Consider the following 20512-nt stretch of genomic DNA (forward strand, 5'->3'; position numbering starts at 1 on the left):
CGAAGTAATTTAACATGGAGTATGTCAGGCAGGTCAAGAAATGAAATCTTCAGTTTAGATATGTCAGTAAGTTGAATAAAAGCCACTGGTTATCACAGAATAAAATATAAGCATATTTTGGAGTATCTCACTGGAAGAAACAGTTGAACTCATGGAAGAAAATAATAAATCTAAGTGCTGATTGTGTTTTTCCCAGAAGGAAAAAAATAAATCTAAAAAGAAAACAGAAGCCAAAATTTCAGTTCATGGTAAATTTCCCAAGAAACACAAATTCTAATGTAAGCAATTGTTATATGAGTATATAAAATTCTACTAGAAACAGCACCTCCTACTATCATAGTAAGAATAGAATCTTCTACAGCCTATGCTTCCAGCATCTCAAGCTTCCAGTCAAAATTTATGGTTCATTTTCCTCCGGAAAATAGACAGGAATAACTGAGTAGCCTGATTGTACATTTTGTACTAATTTCAAGCTAGTACTAATTCTTTCGGCTAAGCATCAGGGGTTAAACGCATAAAACCTAAAAACCTAAGCACCATTTAAAATACGCTTTCTATTTCTTTATCTTATTCAGTTTAAAACATGGCTTACACTTATTCACTTCTACGAATAATGTTTTTTGCCAAACAACCCTAATTTAATTCAACCTGCTTTTAAATTGAACACCGCCTGCTATAGCACTTGGTTAAGAATGGTTAGAAACTTCATGTCACTTTGGAATTATTTTTTTCTCAAATTCAGTTCGCATTATGTGTACATGTTTACAAATATGTAAATTCACACGCCCATATGTAAATGCACCATTCATATAAATTGTAAAATGTTAAAGAGAAAGCTATTTGTGAAATCATTAATTAATGAATTTGTACACACATATGTCTTTGTACCTATATTCTATTTCTTGGTTTCAGGAATTTGAAAACAGACTCAACTTTTTTGGTCTCAACAGTGTGTGTCAAAATGAGCCTAATGGACCATTCTGAGCATCTGAGTACCCACATGCTTTTCCCACTCCTTGTTCCCACTCCCGGAACAACTACCTTCAATTACTCCTCGTTTTACTTCTTGCGATCGCTTCTGAACTGTAAAGAATATACTTTTATCACTATTTCCTCATTTATCAATTTTAGAAATTATCTACTATGCCCCATTACGAAAACTAAGGATTTAGTCACTCGAAACTCCAACTCCTCCCACTTTTTTGTTCTCATGTTACTTTTAACTTTTCTCTTGGTTACCCGTGTACCTTTAAATAAAATGCCTGTCTAAATTTTTGTTCTGTCATTCTCCAAAGATCCTCTCAACTCTTCAGTATGTAAAATGAGACTATTGTATTTCATATCTTTTCTGCTCCAGCTCTCTATTCTCTTTCCTCCAAACTTCTGTCTTAAACCTTCAAGCTTGATAACAAATCTAATCGTTCTCTATAGTTAAGTTTTCTGTGTTTCTTATTTAGGATGTGACTAAAAGTTGAAAGTCAAGACACAGAGTATACGTGTGTGAGCATGTAAACACTGCTGATTGCAGAGCTGGGATTATATTTAATTTTCTAAAGATCGTGACTCTCGCTGCCTCTCCTAGGAGAGTGAGACCAGTGCCAGCATCAAGGTCAAATGGGTTCTTTTGTTAGATTCCATCAACTGCTCAAACATCATGTCCTTTTACATTAGTTTTATACTTGGATCATGCCTTTTTCCAGCTTTTCCACCATACGTTTCTAATGAACATTTTTTTTTCTTTATTAAGAGAAGGAAAATGTACCTGTTTTAAGCCTATTAACAGTACTTCCTCCCTTCTTACATTATCTATTGTTTGGAATGAATTCCATTCTTTTTGAAGTTTCTTTCAAGGCCTGCTGCATAGTTATTGCCCTGGGACTTTTCACCGGCTTCCACTGTTCCAGGTGACATATGTGCTTGTATTGTCTTTGTTGGAGTACGTCCTCAAGTAATTTTCTTCAAATGCATAGGAGATAAATGATCTTACTCAGCTCTCTCCCTTGACTTGATAGTTTGTCTTCTAAGTCCAGAATCAGGTTTTGCTCGCAACTTCACTGATTCCCTATGTTGAATGTTGTTGGTGATAAGGTTTATGCCTGTCTGATAGTCATCCCTTGGCTTACTCTTTTGTTCCTCAGCTCAATGATATATCACAAAGAGCATGTCAGCACTCCCAAAGTGCCCCACACCTCCTACTAATCACTATCCCTCCTGTCCCCCTAACTGCTTCTGACTTTTATGATAATAATTCCTTGCTTTTACCAGCTAAACATGTATCTTTAAGCCCACCTGCCAGTTTATTTTTGCCTAGTTTTTGAAATCATCTGTGTCAGACTTCTTTCACTCAACATTATATTTGTGGGATTTATCCGGTGTTGCTTCATTCTGTCATTGCTGTAATATTCCTTTGCATGACTCTATGACATAGGCTCAATAGATTCTTTAGTTGTTTTTAGTTTGCAAGCAATTATAAAAAACACGGTCATAAACAATCTCATACATGCATGCATTTCTGATGAGTAGATGGCTAAGAGTGGGATTGCATATATTTTATTTTAGTAGATTATGCAAAACTATTCTCCAAAGTGGTTTGTTCTACTAATATGTAGGCACTGGAATTTTTTTTTTTTTTTTTTGTATATTGAGCCTGTGTCTTGCATGGGGGCTAAACATAGTCATTTTAACAAAAGGCGGGTAGGGCTAATCTAATCACAACAGCCCTTTAGAAGCAGAGTTTGATCTGGTCAGTGGAAAGACCGGAAAGTCAGAGAGCTGAATCCTGAGAAGGGCTAGACAGGACATTGTTGTGTTTAAGATGGAGGGTCACGTCAGGAGCAATGGGGGAGTCTCTAGGAGCAGAGAGGCTGACAGAGAGCGAGGGAATGGGGACCTTAGACCTACAGTTTAAGGAACTGGGTTCTGTCAACATCTTGAAAGCACCTGGAAGCAGCTGTTCCCAGAGCCTCCAGATGAGGGCCCAGTCCAGCCAGCATCTTCCTCTCAGCCTGTGAGGCCAAGCAGAGAACCTGGGTAAGCCCACCGATTTCTGACCTATTAACTAAGAGATTATAAATGGGTATTGTTTTAAACCACTAAGTTTGTGGCAATCTGTGATGCAGCAATAGAGAACAAATCCTCTCCTTTGCAGTTTTCTACCTTTTAGTCATGCCAGGCTTCATTCTGGATGTTTTATTCTAACTTATCTTTCAGATCACTATTTCTCTCTTCAGTTATTAATATATTTAATATGCTGTTAAACCCATCCATTAATGCCATAATTTTATTACTATACATTGCAGTTCTAGAATTTCTATTTAGTTTTAAGTTTTCATTTTTCCACCCCAAAAATTTTCATCTTGCCTTTTACCTTCTTGAACATAACATCAGAATTATCTCAAAGTTTGGATCCAAAATAATGCCAATGTTCCCTGTGCATTGTTTCTTTTCTCTGTTGTTTTGCTGATTTTGTGCGTGTTGTCTAATCTCCTTGTGCGACGAGTCATTTTTGGTTGTGTGCTGGTGCTTACACTTACAAAACTGTTTGCCATATAGAAATAATTTTATATTCAGTATGATATCATCTCCCTCCAGAGAGCATTTACCGGTACATTTACTTCTGCTGGGTACCTGGGGGCACTAGCAGTTTGGATTTACCTCAAGTTCAAGTTCAGCAAACTAGATGATTTGAAGCTGAGTGGTAGTGCCTACAAGTGCCTCTTTCTCTCTGGTTCATTCTTTCTTCTAGGATGCAGTCCTTTACTGGTGCTAATTCAAAGCAAAGGAAGTTCACTAGGCCCCTTTGGGGTCCCTGGACTCAAATCCTGTCTCCTAGCCCCACCAGGCAGTCCAAAGCACTATTCAATCTCTCAGCCGCCCACTCCAGAATTTTCAATAGCCCTCATGGGAAAGACAGCCCCAAATCCTGGGCTCCCCCCAGTAGACTTCCACCGTGCCACGGATCCTGGCCTAGTAGTTCTGCACTCACCTACTCACTCTCTAGCGGCAAATGATGGACATGGAGGTGGGGGTGGGAATGTTGGGAACCAACTGACCCAAATCCTTCATAGACACACTTTTGATGAACACCCACATTTCTAGCCATCCATTTCATCTTCATTTTCTGTATCTGTCAGTTCTATACCCACAGTCTTTCTGGGGTTGTACTATAGGTAGCTTCTCTTCCTTGTTGCAAGGGTCTCATCCACTTATGCTCACTTCCTCTGCTCTCTTTTACCTGTATCAAGTTTCCAGTTACTTTTTATAATTTCAGAAACTTGTTAAAAGCTTGCCACCACTGACTACTGGCCCTCCCCCTGTTCTCTTGGCTTAGGTGTGTGATCCACCATCTTAAACTCATTGTAGAGGTGAAACTCCTAAGGCCCACAATGACACATGATTTGGCCAATCACAAAGAACTACTGCTGTGAGGATCAGAGCTGGATTTAGACTCAAGTCTCCTGAATCATAGCCTTCCTATGCCTTTTACCATACAACTTCTTTATCATAGAAATTTTATTGTGGACATTTTATGTTTTCATTTATTTACATTAACACACAGAAAATAAAACAGTGTAGGAACAAGCCAACGTTCCTGCTTATACAGAACTAGAAGAAGCAAAAAGGAATGAGCAAACCAAACATTTCATGCTAAGGTTGTAACTGTCACTTCTAAGTGCTGCCAGATCTAAGATTAAACAACTTTTTTAAAGTTCAACACTTCATAGAACTGTTTCCTAAAATATATAGTCTTTACTATTTTGGCTGAACAACTTGAGATTTTAAAAGGAGAAAGAAAAGTTAAATATATGTAAAAGAAATGTAGACACATTTTCCCCACTAGAGCTTCAAAATCTTGCAATTACTTAATTTTACTATATGATTTGCTGATGTCTACGAATACTTCAAAATGATAAGCATTTTAAAAATTACTTCCTAATTAATTTTACTAACATTTTTAATGAACAACAAAAACATAGAAACAAATAAAACAAAGACAAGTGTAAAACAGTTCAAAATTCGGAGTCAAAATACTGTATTCTGATCCCAGCTCTTTCATTTAATCCTGTACCAGTCCTTGCACTTTGGTTTACCTGCACACCTGTCCCTTTGTCTTTGTAAAATTCAAATAGATGATTCACAAGTTTTGTAAATCTTGTGCTATAGCTATTTGTTACATTTTATTTTTCAAAAATGTAAAAACACACACGTCCCCTGCATTACTTTCCTATTGCTGCTGTTAACAGATTACCACAAATTTACTGATTTAAAACACACATTTATTATCTTACAGTTCTGGGGGGAGAGAAGGAGGGAGAGGAAGAGAGGGAGAGATAGAGAGGAAGAAGGAGAGGGAGAGAGGGAGAAGGAGAGAGGGAGAGAGAACCAAGCATTTTGATCAATCTGAGAGGAGACTCTGTTCAGAGAGTGAGCTAAGATTATCTGGGGGACATGTCACAGGTAAGTCTTGAAAGACCAGGGATGGTATCTCAATTGACTGGGGGGGAGGGGTGGTTCAGAAGAGAATCCAAGGAGATACAGTAGGGACACAAGTGATGGGCATCAGGAAGAACCTATCGTATCTGCCGGGAAGAGATCACTGGAGAGAATAGGTTATTTGGAGGTTAGGGCTTGATGGTGGGGATATTCAGACCCTTACATCACTGATGTAAGAAAGGGGTGTGACTGGCAGAGTCACACCTGCTGTTGCTCTATCTCAACAGCAGAACTAGGTCATAGACCCTCACATTGCACCATGCACAGAACACTTTTAAGGACCTTACAGCGTAATGAGAATATCCAAGATGCTATGCAAAATAGAGCCAGAAAGAATCCTCAGAAGACATGTGGAGGAACACGGGCAGGTTTCTCTCCCGGCAACCCAAGCACTGCCACTCCCAGCACCACCACTGCTATAGCTCAGGGGGCCCACGAAGCCTCAGCCTGGAGGGCAGGCAAGGGACAGCCAGCCAGCTCCCCGGTGGCACAGACTCTGGGAGAAAGTAGCAATAAAGTAATCATGGAGACCAGTTCTCCACCCATCTAGGACCAACTCCTGTGGTGCTACTTTATCTAAAGGTCAAAAGATGAAACATTCAAGGAGTCTGACAATAATGCTCATAATTGTACAAACATTTCTAAAAGGAAATCTCACTCTGAAGCAAGTTAGCTAACTAACCCCTTTTCTATGCATCCAGTAAAGTTAACTAAACAAAAAGGTTTGCATTTGGTAATGAATAGCTGGCTTGGGTTACATCGTTAAGTGAATTAAGGACATCAGAGATCATGGGCTCAGGAAGAGCTGCCTGAATCAATTCAAAGTAATGACTTCTTCCTTGAGAAGAATAGAGCAAACCCGTTTTTAACCTCTCTTTACAATCAAAACTCAGGCTATGGAAACGGGGGTTTGTAAGAGAGGAGATTTAGGATAGTGTTAAAATTTTAGCCTCTACCTCCTTCTTCCTACCATTCTGTATGATGAAACATACAGAAACAGATGAAACAGATGAAACAGATGAAAGCTGTTCCTATAAATATTAATAAAATTGTCATAAAACCATTTAAATGAAAATATTAAGAGCTAAGTGAGGTGACTGTTAAGATTCTGTGAATATATAACTTAAGCTACAAGAAAATTACGACATAGTTTATGCATAACATAACATGACAATATCATTATATATAATGCTATAGTATTAGGAGTTACATAGCCATTAAAAATGACAAATATTCTTAGTGTAAGGCACCTTCCAGTTTATTTTTTTCAAAACACTTTTTATGGAGGTGAGATTCACATAAACATAAAAATAACCATTTTAAAGTGAACAAGTCAGTGGCACTCAGTGCATTTATAGCTTTGTGCAGTCACCATATCTATGTAATTCCCAAAGATTTTCATCACCCCCAAGAGAGACCCCAGACCCATTAGGCAGCTGACCCCCGTTCCCCGCCCCCCTTGCCCGTTAACCACCGATCTGTCTCTCTGGATTTATCTTCTTTGGGTATTTCACATAAATGGACTCAGAGATTACCTTTCATGTCTGGCTTCTCTCACTCAGCACAATGCTTTTGAGGATCATCCATGTTGGAGGCGGTTCAGTGCTTCAGTCCTTTTGATGAGTAATATTCCATGTACATATATTACACTCTTGTGTGTCCATTCACCCACTAATGGCCATCTGGGCTGTTTCAGCCTTTTGGCAATTGCAAAAAGTGCTGCTAGAAACATTTGTGTATAAGTCTTCATTTGAACATCTGTCATTAATTCTTTTGGGTAATGTATTTAAGAGCATCTAATGGGTCACATGTAATTCTATGTTTAACGTGTTAGGAACCATCAAAATGCTTTCCACCATTTTACATTCTCACCAGCAATGTATAAGGGTTTTCATTTCTTCACATTCTTGTCTACATTTGTTATTTTTGGTTTTGATTATGATCATTCTAGTGGGTGGGAAGTGGTATCTCATTGTGGTTTCGGCTTACATTCCTAAAGGACTAATGATGAGAACCTTTCATGTGCTTTTTGGCCATTTGTGTATCTTCTTTGGGGAAATGTCTCTACAAATCCTTTGCCTGTTTTTAAAAAATTTTTCTTTTTGTTGTTGAGCTATACAAGTTCTTTATATATTCCGGATACTTGTCAGGTATATTTGCAAATATTCTCCCATTTTGTAGGTTTTTTCACTTTCTTGATAGTGTCCTTCGATGCACAATTTGATGAAGTCCAATTTTTTTCTTTGTTGCTCATGCTTTTGATGTCATTTCTAAGGATCCAAAGTCGTGAAGCTTTCCTCCTAAGTATTCTTCTGTTTTATGGTTTTAGCTCTTCTATTTAGGTTATTGACCCACTTTGAGTTTACTTCTTACACGATGAGAGGTAGGAGTCCAACTTCATTTTTTTGCATGTGGATATTTAGTCATTCCAGCACCATTTCTCTCTTTTTTTAATTAAATATATTGGGGTTACATTAGTTAATAAAATTATATAGGTTTCAAGTATACAATTCTATAATGCACCATCTACATATTGCACTGATATAAATGATATATATGTCATCTGTGTATCACCTCCCAAAGTCTAGTCTCCTTCCGTCACCATATATTTGACCCCCTTTACCCTCTTTTACCATGCCCCTCCCCCTTACCCTCTGGTAACCATTAAACTGTAGTCTGTGTCTATGAGTTTTTGCTTGTCCAGCACCATTTCTTGAAAAGACTGCTCTTTCCCTATTGAATAATCGCGGCACCTATTTTTGAAAATCAACTGGCCATATATGTATGGGTTTATTTCTGGACTCTTAGTTTTTAAATTTTTCTTTTTTTTTAAACTTCAGTATTTTCCTTCCTATAATTCTACCACTGCTTTTACCAGAGGAGGTTTAGTTTATAATGGCATTTTAGAAACTTTTATTTCAAAAGTAGAATTTTAAAATGAGAAATACACATCCATAATGAACAATTTCATCATTAAACATTTTAAAAAAAAATAAAGATGAGAAGTAGCATATGCAAACCAGAAATCAAAACAAATGTCTGCAAAATAGTATTTCATAAAGTATTATAGCACATGATTTTATTTACCACGCTATAATGAAGTCATTAGTTTTAACTGCTTATCCTTTATACAGCCTTATGTTTTACAATTAATTATAAACTTCCAGTCATCCTCTTAATAGGAGTATTACATTAAATGTCCTTGACATCAGTCTTACTGAATTACCTATGTCAAAATACCATCCAATTCCAAATAAGAGACGGATTTTAAATCAAAAGAATATTTCATTGTCTAGAACTTTTTATTAACATCAAAGTGCCCTAACATGAACCATCCATTGACTTTATGACTTTAAGTATGTTACTATTTGGAAGTTAAGATCACCACTATTTTAGACACAAGCTGTGCATTCCTTCCAAACTGCCCTTCTCCCACATTAGTTTGCCCAGGAAGCTCTAAACTGCCACTTCCTCCTTGCTCCCTGGGCCTCCAGCCACCTGGGCCAAAGAAAACAACTGACTTCCCCAGTCACATGCCTCTACAACAGAGGAGCAGTTACAAACCACTGGTGAAGAGTCTCTAAACCCAACGTCTCTAAGGAACACAAACTCCCCTCCCAAAATATCCATCCAAGAGTTCTCTTTCATTTTGAACCCCCTTCGCCTACCAGCTGTAAACGCTGGGTGTTTAGTTTCATCACAGTGTCTTTTAGATGCAAAGACAATCTTGTTTTTATTGACCAAAGAAGAAAAACGTTTTGCCTGGAAAACTAACGGATAAGATGTTTGGGAAGTGCTGATAACTGTATTCTAGAAAACAGGTGGAAAACTTTACCTTTAGCTGGCCAGTGATGTCGCAGCGGCTGACTGTCTTACCATGCAAGAGACTAAAGTTCAGGGTCAGACCAACGGTTCTGACATCCTGGGCTGGACACATAGTTGAAGTGAGACACCAAGGAAGAGACGGCCAGCCCAACCCCTCACACAGCATCCCTTCCTGGTTAATCCATGGGTGATAATGACACTGACTGGCCTCATCCTGCCAATGAAGGGTAAGGCACAGCAATGATGGCGCCTAGAAATGAATAGGAGTGATTGGGAATAAAAGGGGGAGGGGGAGAGGTGGCCAGGATGAAGAAATGAATAAAACTCCAAATTTCTGTTACAACTCACTGTCATACCTATTCCTCTACTATCATAATGGCAGGGGGAATGAAAAAGAAAAGAAAAGAAAAAGAAAAAATGAAAAATTGCTATCTATTTAAGTTTAAGCAATATTCTAAGGATTTGGGTTTGTATGCTACAATCTGACTACATATAACTAGAGCAAGAGGTTGACTCAGTTTTGCTTATAAACCTATATGAAAGAAAAGAGTATTTTCATCATCAGTGCTTCTAAACTCTGATGATTTAGTTTTGTTTTTAATATGAAAACAACTCAATCCACACACGCGATTGAAACAGATCATACTTACCAAACAATTCCTTGGGCTCCAGAGCCAATCGGTTTCAATTGCTGGTAGCGTTTTAGGACAGTGAAAGTGGAATCTGCCACTTGCACACTGTAAAACTGACTATCACATTTACTGTCACTCATGATGTAGTGTCATGTAATATTCCAAACGCTGTCAGTCGTCAGATTCCTTAAAAGAAAACCAGAATGAATATGCATTCTGACTGAAATTAGACACAGCTAGCTTAACAGTGTTTCAAATTTACTGGTATATAAGACAATGTGGCTGTAAGTTGATAAACTCAGCTTGACCAAGTTCTGAGCTTAAGCAGCATGAGAAAAATGCAAAGACATTTCAGTGGTACAAGACCATTATGAAAGGAAGGAAATTTGAAGCCATGCATGACCACATTTTACGTGATTGGGTTAGAAAATAACCACTTTTGGAGAAAAGAAATGGCACATTTTTACTAGTGACAGGACCATGTTACTACATGATTCTCATCAGCTTGCTTCCTGTGGGATCAACCAGGCACTGTTTCAAGTGATCACATCTACCGTTCCTGCAGAAAAACAAATGGACTAAGTCCATAAATGCAGGTGAATGTAATGAACCAGAAAGGAACTCCTCTGCCAAAGAGGTGGAAAATGGGGAAATTACAGAACACGGGGTCCCGGTGTCGCTGGTGTGCCGCGCACGCTCAGGGGCGTACTGATGTCACGTGTGCCCCTGCTGCATGGGGGAGGGCCGGCTGATGTCCCGGCACCTACATCACTAGTGGGCTTCAACATAGACATCAAAAACGGAGAACTGTCCGCAACCTAGCCGACAACGTGGGCGCCACGCCATTTGTTCGTGAGGTCTGAGTGTAACGCGCAGCCCGGAGCGGCCTTTCAGGGGTTTGGCTGGTAGGCTGAGATGCCCACTCTGCAGAAGCATGGATGACTGTGTAGGGAAAAAGCACACAGAAAATCAGCAGCCAGCTACGCTTGTTTACCTGGTTCCCTGGCTTTTGTCTGACAATGTTTATTGAAAAGTCAGAGAACTATTTATATTGGGGCTTTAAAACAATTTTTTAAAAGCCAACAATAAAGTCATGGAGGGAAACATTCTTTACTATTTTTTAGAATTTAAATTTTATTCGACACCACCAGCAAATTCCTGCCTGTTGGTTCTACCATCCAATATTTAATGTTTACCCACTGAGTTTTTTTAGAGTGATGATTCGTATTTCAACACAATGATGTCTGGCATTTCCATTAAACATGGAAGTAAACTGATTCATAACAAGCCTAAACAGAGAATTAAAATCAAATAGTTTCTCGAAGTGACCATTGCTTCGTGTTTTTCACTGTTCTCAGGGCAGTGGCTGCAACACAGCTGTTGGTGCCAGCAGCCATTGCAACTGAGCCATGCACCCCAGCCAGGGGGCCTCCAGGAGGACCCCACAGGAAGGGCCTGGCCTCTGGGACCGCAGGTGCATTCAGTAGACCTTTGCTGATCTCACCTATAGTACAGCATCTAAAGATTTCTTCACAAAGCTGCTCCATTTTACTGCCATCTGAAAGGATATCCTTTTCTAAAGATTAATTTACTTATAGATAACGCCACTCAATACTTATGGGGTGCCTTTATACTAGAAAGTGACCAGTAATGTAGGAGACACAGCAGTATGAGCTAGGAACCAGTCTCGAAGCAGCACGTAGTTCACTATTTGGGGGAGAACTGTGAGGAATGGGACTGTTATCCACATTGTAATACAAATTAGAATGAGGTCAGGGCCAGGAGCAAAATGTAAACAATGTCAAAGGGCAAAGAGGTCTTACCCATCGGCAAGACTTTAGAAGACCAGGAAAGCTTCCTGGAAGAGGTGGACCTGCTCTGGACTGGTTTGCCAGAGACAGGACAGCAGAGGCACGGAACTCAAGCTGACGGTGCTCAGACATGGTAAATCGCTCCTCTGGGCTAGTGGGGTACAAACACAAAGGATCAGAGACAGACTCGGCGAAAGGCAGGTAGCCACTACCACCTGCTGTCCTTTGCCGTATTGTAGAACACCGGCAATGCTGGTCATCATAAGCATGTCCTCGCAGCCCTGCGAGTGAGCTCCTGGAAGCACGCACTATGGGGACACTCAGGAAGAGACCTGAGGCCAGGAGAGCTCTAAACCCAGAGGACGGAGATTTGGGGTACAGGGAAGAGTACATGTGCCAAGAGCCGGAGGTGCCTCTGAGCATGACACATCATCTGAGATTTAGTTTTCTGGGTAGTGGGGGAAAGAAGCTGGAGAAAGAAAATGAGGCCAGATCACCACAGGCCCAGAAGCTGCTGGGAGCTGCCTGGGCCTGGGCCTGAGGGCTGTGGAGCCACCAAAGCTCGCACGAGGCGTGTGCTCTGACCTGCTTTTCAAGAGCTCCTTCTGGAAGCCGAGAAAGGGATGGATTTGAGTGGGCAGGACTGAAGACAGGGAGACCTGGCAAAAAAGACTGGATCATGGCAGGTGGAGGAAAGGAGATGCATGGTCAGAGGAAGAACATATGTGAATTATTGCCCCCAGACGAGACGAGGAGAAATGAGGGGGAAGCAGGTAATCCACGCTGAGTCAGGGAGTTCAGCTTTGGACAGGTGAGTCTGGAGTGCCTAAGGGACAAGCCGCATGACAGGCACAGGCTCCTGATGTATTCCAGGATCCATTCCTCCCTTCTTTGTTTTAGTAACGGAAGCCTCCCTGTTCCAGCTGGACAAATGGCTGCCCAACGAGAGACGACATCTGGCTGTTTTCCTGGTAGACAGGTGGGGCCAGATGCCCAGTTTTTGGCTAATGAAATGTGAGCAGAATTAATGTATACTACTTCCAGGTATTATTGTGATTATTATTATTATTAAAGAGAAAGCTGCTTCTGTCCAGTCTGTCTTTCTCCCTTGCTGCTGGCTGGAGGATTGGCTGTCACAGACCTGGAGTTGCAGGTCACCTGCTGAAGATGGTAGAGCCGCCCACCAGTCGGAGCCCGAACAACCAGGTGGCACAGAGACGCCCCCCACTCTGGTCCACCTGCCCACACTGAGACTGGCACAAATTAATTTTAACCTTGCTGAGCAAGTCTGGAACTGTCTCTGCGACAGCTTCTGTGATCTATATATACTCTGACTGGTACCACTACCCGGTTAGCTTTTATGAATTTGGGGAATACATGACATCACTATGTTCAAGAAGTATTAATACAGTTTCATCTCAAGATGTAAAACAATCTTAAAATTAAGTTGCCCTTTTTAGGCAGGGGAAAAAAAAACACCTAAGAGAGAACCTGGCAAAGCCACCTTCTCTGTCAGGCTTAGGCCTCATGAGAGCAAGAGAAAGACCCTCAAGGTGACTCGAGAAAGCCTGTAACTTTGTTATTAACGAAATCAACTCTGCTGTGATTGTATTTCAACCAAATGGATCTCAACTGGGTTTCCGAAAACAGTTTACAAATCAGGAAGAGAATTCCTCATGCAACCACGTTAGGACACACTGAAGATGGTCACTGCCCGCACTCCTCACGGGAGGGTGTTGCTTCCTTACTTTGCTTCCAAGGGCGGGCCCAGTGCCCAGAGGCCGGGGGCTCCTCAGAAGTGGGGCGGCCTGTCTTCCCTCTCCTCCACCATTACTTGATGATCTTAAAGAAATGCTCCCCCCAGAAGCCACTGAAAAAGTTGGGGGACACACTCTGCTCCTGGGGCTCTTAGAACCTGAGTGAGGAGGACACCTGGCGGGGAGGAATCGGCATGGCCCCTGTGCACAGGCCATGCTGCTTCGTGAATGCTGCAGAATGAAATGCTCTCATCTGAAATCTGTTTCTCTAAGACCGGACACTGCTGTAGAACGCCCCTAGATACTGGAGTAAACTACTCACTTGATGAATAAATAAATACTGGTGGGAAGGAACATTCCTACCTGTGTAGAGCCTAGAGTAAGAAGTGCTTTAAAAAAAAGTCTCTCCAACTCTAGTATACTTCTAAATGTAAACAATTTAGGGATTATAAATATAATATTAAATCTCTGGTTTTTTTCTAAATTAAAAATAAATTGCTCTATCTACAGCTTTATATAGTTCTCAAATTTTAAAGTGGAGAAGGCAATGGAGAGCATACAGCCCCAGTACTGCGGGGACGTCAGTAAATATTCACGAAGTTCTCATAACAAACATTTCCTGAGGGCCTCCTGTGTGCCAAGCAGAGTAACAAGACAGCCCCTTCCCTCAAACCACCAACAGCATAATTACATCACATCGGAAGTGTCCTATGGGTATGCACAGACCACAGAGCGGGGATTGGGACGGACTAGTGTCCCAGACTGATGTCCTGGGAGGAGCAAGGGAACAAATGGCGGGAGTGTAGGAGTGAGAGGTGGCTGTATAGGAAGGCTTCCTGGAGGAGGCAAGACCTGAACGCAAGTCTATTCACAGTATCAACCCAGGTGTGAGGAAATAGGTACTTTCATACTTGCCAGTAAGAACTGTCAATTAGTAAAACATTTTTTGGAAGGAAGATAGGTAATATCTAATGAAAATTTCAAATGCACATGACTCCTAACCTGGCAACTACAATTCTACAAATGTACCTGACAAATATGTGTGTACAAATATTCAAAGATGTTTGTGCAAGGATGTTCACAGCACTTCTCGTAACAGGCAAACAATTAGAAATAACCTAGCATGTACTCTTGGAATGACTAAACAAATTATGGCATAAAAGTACAGTAAAGCCATTAAAAACAATGCAGGGACTTTACTGATATGGAAAGATGTCTAAAACATAAATGGAATAAAGCAAATTAAAGAAGAGGGCACATGGCAACATCAATCTGTGGAGAAACACACACACACACACAATACACTAAAGCGCACAGAAATAGTGGGAAGTGAGACTTTACTCTTCCCATTATAAGTTTCTAGTCTGTTTTTTTTTTGTAGCCATGCACATATTTCACATTAAAAAACAAACAAACAAACATTTGTAAATGAAAAGCTGCAGACACCAGGGAGGGTGGGTCTGACAGATGAGATGGAGGCAGGAGACGGCCAGTCCTGACAGGCTCCGGGTGCAGCGCCATCCCACCCTGCGAGCAGGCAAACAGCTCTGAGAGCAGGGAAGAGGCCGGGACTTGCATCGAGGTGCGTTCGAGTGCAATATTCACGTTCTTCCCGATACTCTACTCCAAGGCCTTTAACTTTGTCTAGAAATACAGTGACATATTCAAGGACTGGCCGAGATGGGCCAGGAAGCACGAGGCCGTCACCTTCTGCCCTGGTGGCGTCGCCCCGCCCAGACACTTTTCCTTCCGATGATGACGATTCACAGATTCAAGTAAACCTCTGGTCACACAGACGCTGCAGGAGGCCCAGGATGTGCAATATTTAAAGTAACTTTTCATAGTCACCCTCTTTGTTTCAAGACTTGCTGCTGAAATTGTAATCAAATTGTTCTTTTTCCCTACTTTAAGTCTTACTAAAAATACCATAGCCCAACAACTTCATCTTTCTTTGATAATCGAGAACTCAAAGCAGCTCAGGGCTGTCCTTCTGAACACTCGTTCTTAAGTCCCTGCAGACACTATGATAAAGAACAAGCAGCATCTGTTCAGGATCAGCGAGAACCCTGAAGGTCCCCCTCGTAGGCCTCTGGACCCGCCCATTCTCACCCTCTCAGCCCGACTCCCAGTGTTCTCCGTAAGGCCTCCTCACCGTCCCCGGGACATGGCAACAGCTAACGGCTCTCCTAGCCTCCTTTCCCACTACCTCCAAACCACTTACACACACCATTTAGAAAGAGATCCGGCCACGTAAAAACCTGTACACAAATGCTCATTGCGGCAACATGTGTAATAGCTCAGAACCAGACACCATCCAGATGTCCGTCAGTGGGTACATGGTTAACCAAGTGTTACCATCCACACCACAGAACGCCACTCGACAATAAAAGTGAGCAAACTACTGAAAAATGCAACAACTTAGGCGGATCTTAAGGGCTATCCTTAGTGAAAAAGGCAATCACAAAAGGTCTATACTGTATAATTCCATTTATACAACATTCTTGAAATGACAAAATTAAAGCTCTAGAACAGATTAGTGGCTGCCAGAGATTACGGATGGTGTGGGGTAGGGGGTGTGGTGCGGTTATAAAGGAATAGTACAAGGGAGATCTTTGGAATGATGAAATAGTTGTTATCTGGATTGTGGTGGTGGTTATACAAATCTCCACTCGTGGTAAAATGACAGAACTATAAGCACACACTGTACCAATGCCACTTTCCTGGTTCTGATATATGTATATACAACCATAGTGGAAACTGGGTGGAAACTCTCTGTACCTCTTTTGCAATTTCTTGAGACTCTATATTTCTTTCTTTTTTTTTAAAATTTATTGGGGTGACAATTGTTAATGAAATTACATAATTTCAGGTGTACAATTCTGTATTACATCATCTATAAATCCCATTGTGTGTTCACCACCCAGAGTCAGTTCTCCTTCCATCACCATATATTTGATCCCCTTTACCCTCATCACCCACCCCCCACCCCCTTACCCTCTGGTAACCACTCAACTATTGTCTGTGTCTATGAGTTTTTGTTTCTCACTTGTTTGTCTTGTTCTTTTGTTGTTTTTGGTTTATATACCACATATCAGTGAAATCATATGGTTCTCTGCTTTTTCTGTCTGACTTATTTCACTTAGCATTATACTCTCAAGATCCATCCATGTTGTCACAAATGCTCCTATATCATCTTTCCTTAACGCCGAATAGTATTCCATTGTGTATATGTACCACAACTTCTTTATCCATTCATCTATCGAAGGGCATTTTGGTTGTTTCCATGTCTTGGCCCCTGTAAACAAAGCTGCAATGAACATTGGAGCACATGTGTCTTTATGGATAAATGATTTCAAATTCTTTGGGTAGATACCCAGGAGAGGGATTACTGGGTCATATGGTAACTCTATTTGTAATTTTTTGAGGAACCTCCACACTGCCTTCCATAGCGGCTGCACCACAAACTCTATATTTCAAAATAAGAAATTAAAAGAGAGAGATTTGTTTAAAATATGTAGTGATCATACTGCTCTCCTGTTTAAATTCTTTCAATAATGACCGACTGCCATGAGAGGAAAATTTGGATCCTTAGCACAGCAGAAGAGCCCGCAGGCCCTCTGGCCCACCAACAAGCAATATGGAACCACCTGGGACCAGCGAATGCACTGCTACTGCACACAGTCAGGCCTCTGCCTGAGCTGCCCAATCTGCCTGAAATGACTTCCTGTCCCCTTTGTTCTCCTGGCCAACCTTCACCCTCCTTCAAAATCTAGTGCAAGCACCTGCTACTCCTACAAGCTTTCCTCTCCAGCTTTTCTCTTCAAACCACGCCGGGCATGCTTTGTTTTAAGCCAGCACCACCTGTCTTCATTTTATATTGCGTTGCAAATATATCTCTACTTCTACTCTGTGAGCTCCTGAAGGGCAGAAAATGTGTCTGATTCATTTCTCAATCGCCTGCTAATTACATAGTGGATGCTCAGTAGACGTCTGTTAAAGGCAAACCTAAGCAGGAGAATAAATGTGGCAAATGTGGCAGTTTCCAGGCTCTCGGGCCTCATGTGGAAGGGTGCCGGCTCGGGTAGTAGATGGCCGTCCGCTGTAACCAGTTAGCCAATCAGCGACTGATATAACTGCCGTGACTGCGTGGGTTGGTTGGTTGGTTGGTTGGCAGGCAGAGAAGTGGATGGCGGATTGCAGATCGTGTGGATACTACTGCCTATGTGTGTCTCACCAGGCCACCGGCGAGACTAGGGGTGCAGGAAGACCCCTTGTTGGGGTACTGGTGGATGGTTGCTTCCTGTGTGTCTAACCCAGCCGCCAGAGAGAATATAGTGGTATGACTCCCCTATTCATGGCTTGGTGGGTGTTCCTTTTTGGCCTCGCCATATCCTGCGTTCTCATGTGGGGAGGGAGAGCTGCGACCTGCATGACAGCCTGCATGACAATAGGGCGGTGTGATGCGCGGTTAAAATCAGGACTCTGGAGTCAGAGGGCAGACTCTATGCAAAAAACCGTTACAAGTAATAAATTCAGTGCAGTTGCAGGATACAAAATCAATATAAAAAATCTTGTGTTCATATACACTAATCATGAACTATCAAAAAGAGAAATTAAGAAATTAAGAAAACAATCCCATTTGCAATTGCATCAAAAAAGAATAAAATACCTAGGAACAAATGTAACCAAGGAGGTGAAATATCTCTAGTATACTGAAAACTACAATACATTACATCAGTGAAAGAAAACTGAAGACACAAATAAATGAAAAGCTATTCCGTGCTCATGAATTGGAAGAATCAATATTGTTAAGTAATATCCATACCACCCAAAGCAAACCACAGATTCAATGAGATCCCTATAAGAATTCCAATGGCATTTTTCACAGAAATAGAACAAATAATCCTAAAATTTGTAAGGAACCACAAAAGACCCCGAATAGTCAAAGTAGCCTTGAGAAAGAAGAACGAAGATGGAAACATCATGTTCTCTGATATCAGACTATGTTACTAACCTATAGTAATTAAGACCGTATGATATTGGTATACAAACAGAAATACAGATCAATGAAACAGAATAGAGAACCCAGAAATAAACTCAAACATGTATGGTCAATTAATTTGCAACAAAGGAGCCAGGAATATACAGTGGGGAAGTCTCTTTAACAAATGGTATTGGGCAAACTGGGCAGTCCTCTGCAAAAGAATGAAACTCAACCACTGTCTCATAGCATACACAAAAATTAACTCAAAATGGATTAAAGACTTGAGCCATACGACTGCTGGAAGAAAACATAAGCAGTAAGCTCCTTGCCATAGGTCTTCACAATGATTTTTGAATTTGACACCAAAAGCAAAAGCAACAAAGCAAAAATAAACAAGTGGGACTACATCAAACTAAAAAGCTTCTTAGGGCAAAGGAAACCATCAGCAAAATGAAAAGGCAACTCTTACTAAATGGGAGATACTTGCAAATCATGTATCTGATAAGTGGCTAATATCCAAAATATATAAAGAACTCATACAATTCAACAGCAAAAAACCGAACAACCCAATTAAAAATGGGCAGAAGATCTGAACAGACATTTTTCCAAAGAGGACATCCAGATGGCCAACAGGTACAAGAAAAGATGCTCAACATCATTAATTATCAGAGAAATGCAAATCAAAACCTCACACCTGTAAGAATGGTGATTATCAAAAAGACAAGAAATAACAAGTGTTGGCGAGGAAATGGAGAAAAGGGAACCCTTGTGCACTGTTGGTGGGAATACAAAGGATGCAGCTACTATGGAAAACAGTGTGGAGATTCCTCAAAAAATTAAAAGCAGAACTACCATAGGACCCAGCAGTTCCACTTCTGGGTATCTATCTGAAGAAAATGAAAATACTAATTTAAGAAGATATCTGCACCCCCATGTTCACTGCATTATTTACAATAACCAAGATATGGAGGCAACCTAAGTGTCCATCGATAGAATGGATAAAGAAATTGTGGTATATATACACAATGGAATATTCCTCAGCCATTAAAAAGAATAAAATCTTGCTATTTGCAACAACATGGATGGACCTAGAGGGCATTATGCTAAGTGAATAAGTCAGACACAGAAAGACAAATACTGTATGTAAAATACACTTATATGTAAAATATAATAACAAATTAACAAATAGAAAAAAAACAAGTTTACAGATCCATAGAACAGATTGGTGGTTGCCAAAGGTGGGGGTTATGGGGTAGGCGAAATAGGTGAAGGGGGTCAAAAGATAAAAAGAAAAAAAATACACTACTCTTTTCTAAATTATACTATACAGACTTAAGATTTAGAGTGTATATTTCTTACAACAACTGTCTAGATTAGGATTTATATCTTCTCTATTCAAATTTTTAATTGTGATACATAATGCAATAGAAGATATCTATGTAAAAAGAAAAGATTAGGACTTTGGAGCGGGAGAGCAGTGGGTCTGCCACTTACCTGGGTGACCTTGGGCAAATAATTACACTCATCTGTAAAATGGGGATAAGCACAGAATCAATCTCAGAGGACAGCTGGCACATTGCCTGCAAAGGTCAATGTCTCAATGTCAGCTGACATCAGGACAGATATTACTACACTCATTCTACTTACTACTCAATTGTTTGAATTCTGAAAATGTGAACTAAAATCTGTTAAGTGCAAAAGCTGATGATATGAGTAAAACTAGGTGAACACCTCCGGGAAAGACACAACAGACAGAGGCAATGCACAGAATTGCGAATAATGCTTTGGGAGCATTTTGAAGACATCTTCTTCATAACATGTAACAGTAGCTGTTTCTGAGAGTACAGTTAGGAGTTGGTGAAACAGATTTTGATTCCAGAATCAGAGCCGGTGGATTTACTACCTGGGCTGTATCCTCATGCCTAAATATGCTAAAATCAGCTGGTAGCAGCTAGATATACAATATTTAAATAGTCTAACAAATTAAATCACTTAAAGTTCTATAGAAAT

The 20512-nt window shown here is 40.7% G+C and overlaps 1 protein-coding gene across 8 annotated transcripts in view; it reads right to left on the reverse strand.

The window, feature by feature from the left end:
- Positions 1–20512, reverse strand: part of MAPK9 (mitogen-activated protein kinase 9) — a 50132-nt gene that overhangs the window by 25919 nt on the left and 3701 nt on the right. For 6 of the 8 annotated variants that reach the window (XM_081036073.1, XM_081036069.1, XM_081036075.1 and 3 more), the window contains one exon: positions 9969–10136. In XM_081036073.1, the coding sequence (XP_080892199.1) occupies positions 9969–10090 (122 nt within the window). In that variant the 5' untranslated portion in view covers positions 10091–10136. Of the gene's footprint in view, positions 1–9968; positions 10137–11773; positions 11913–20512 lie in introns of all 8 variants that reach the window. The other 2 variants (XM_081036074.1, XM_081036071.1) reach the window with 1 other exon arrangement.

This window comes from Rhinolophus hipposideros (assembly GCF_964194185.1).
Source record: "Rhinolophus hipposideros genome assembly, chromosome: 23".
Taxonomy (NCBI): domain Eukaryota; kingdom Metazoa; phylum Chordata; class Mammalia; order Chiroptera; family Rhinolophidae; genus Rhinolophus; species Rhinolophus hipposideros.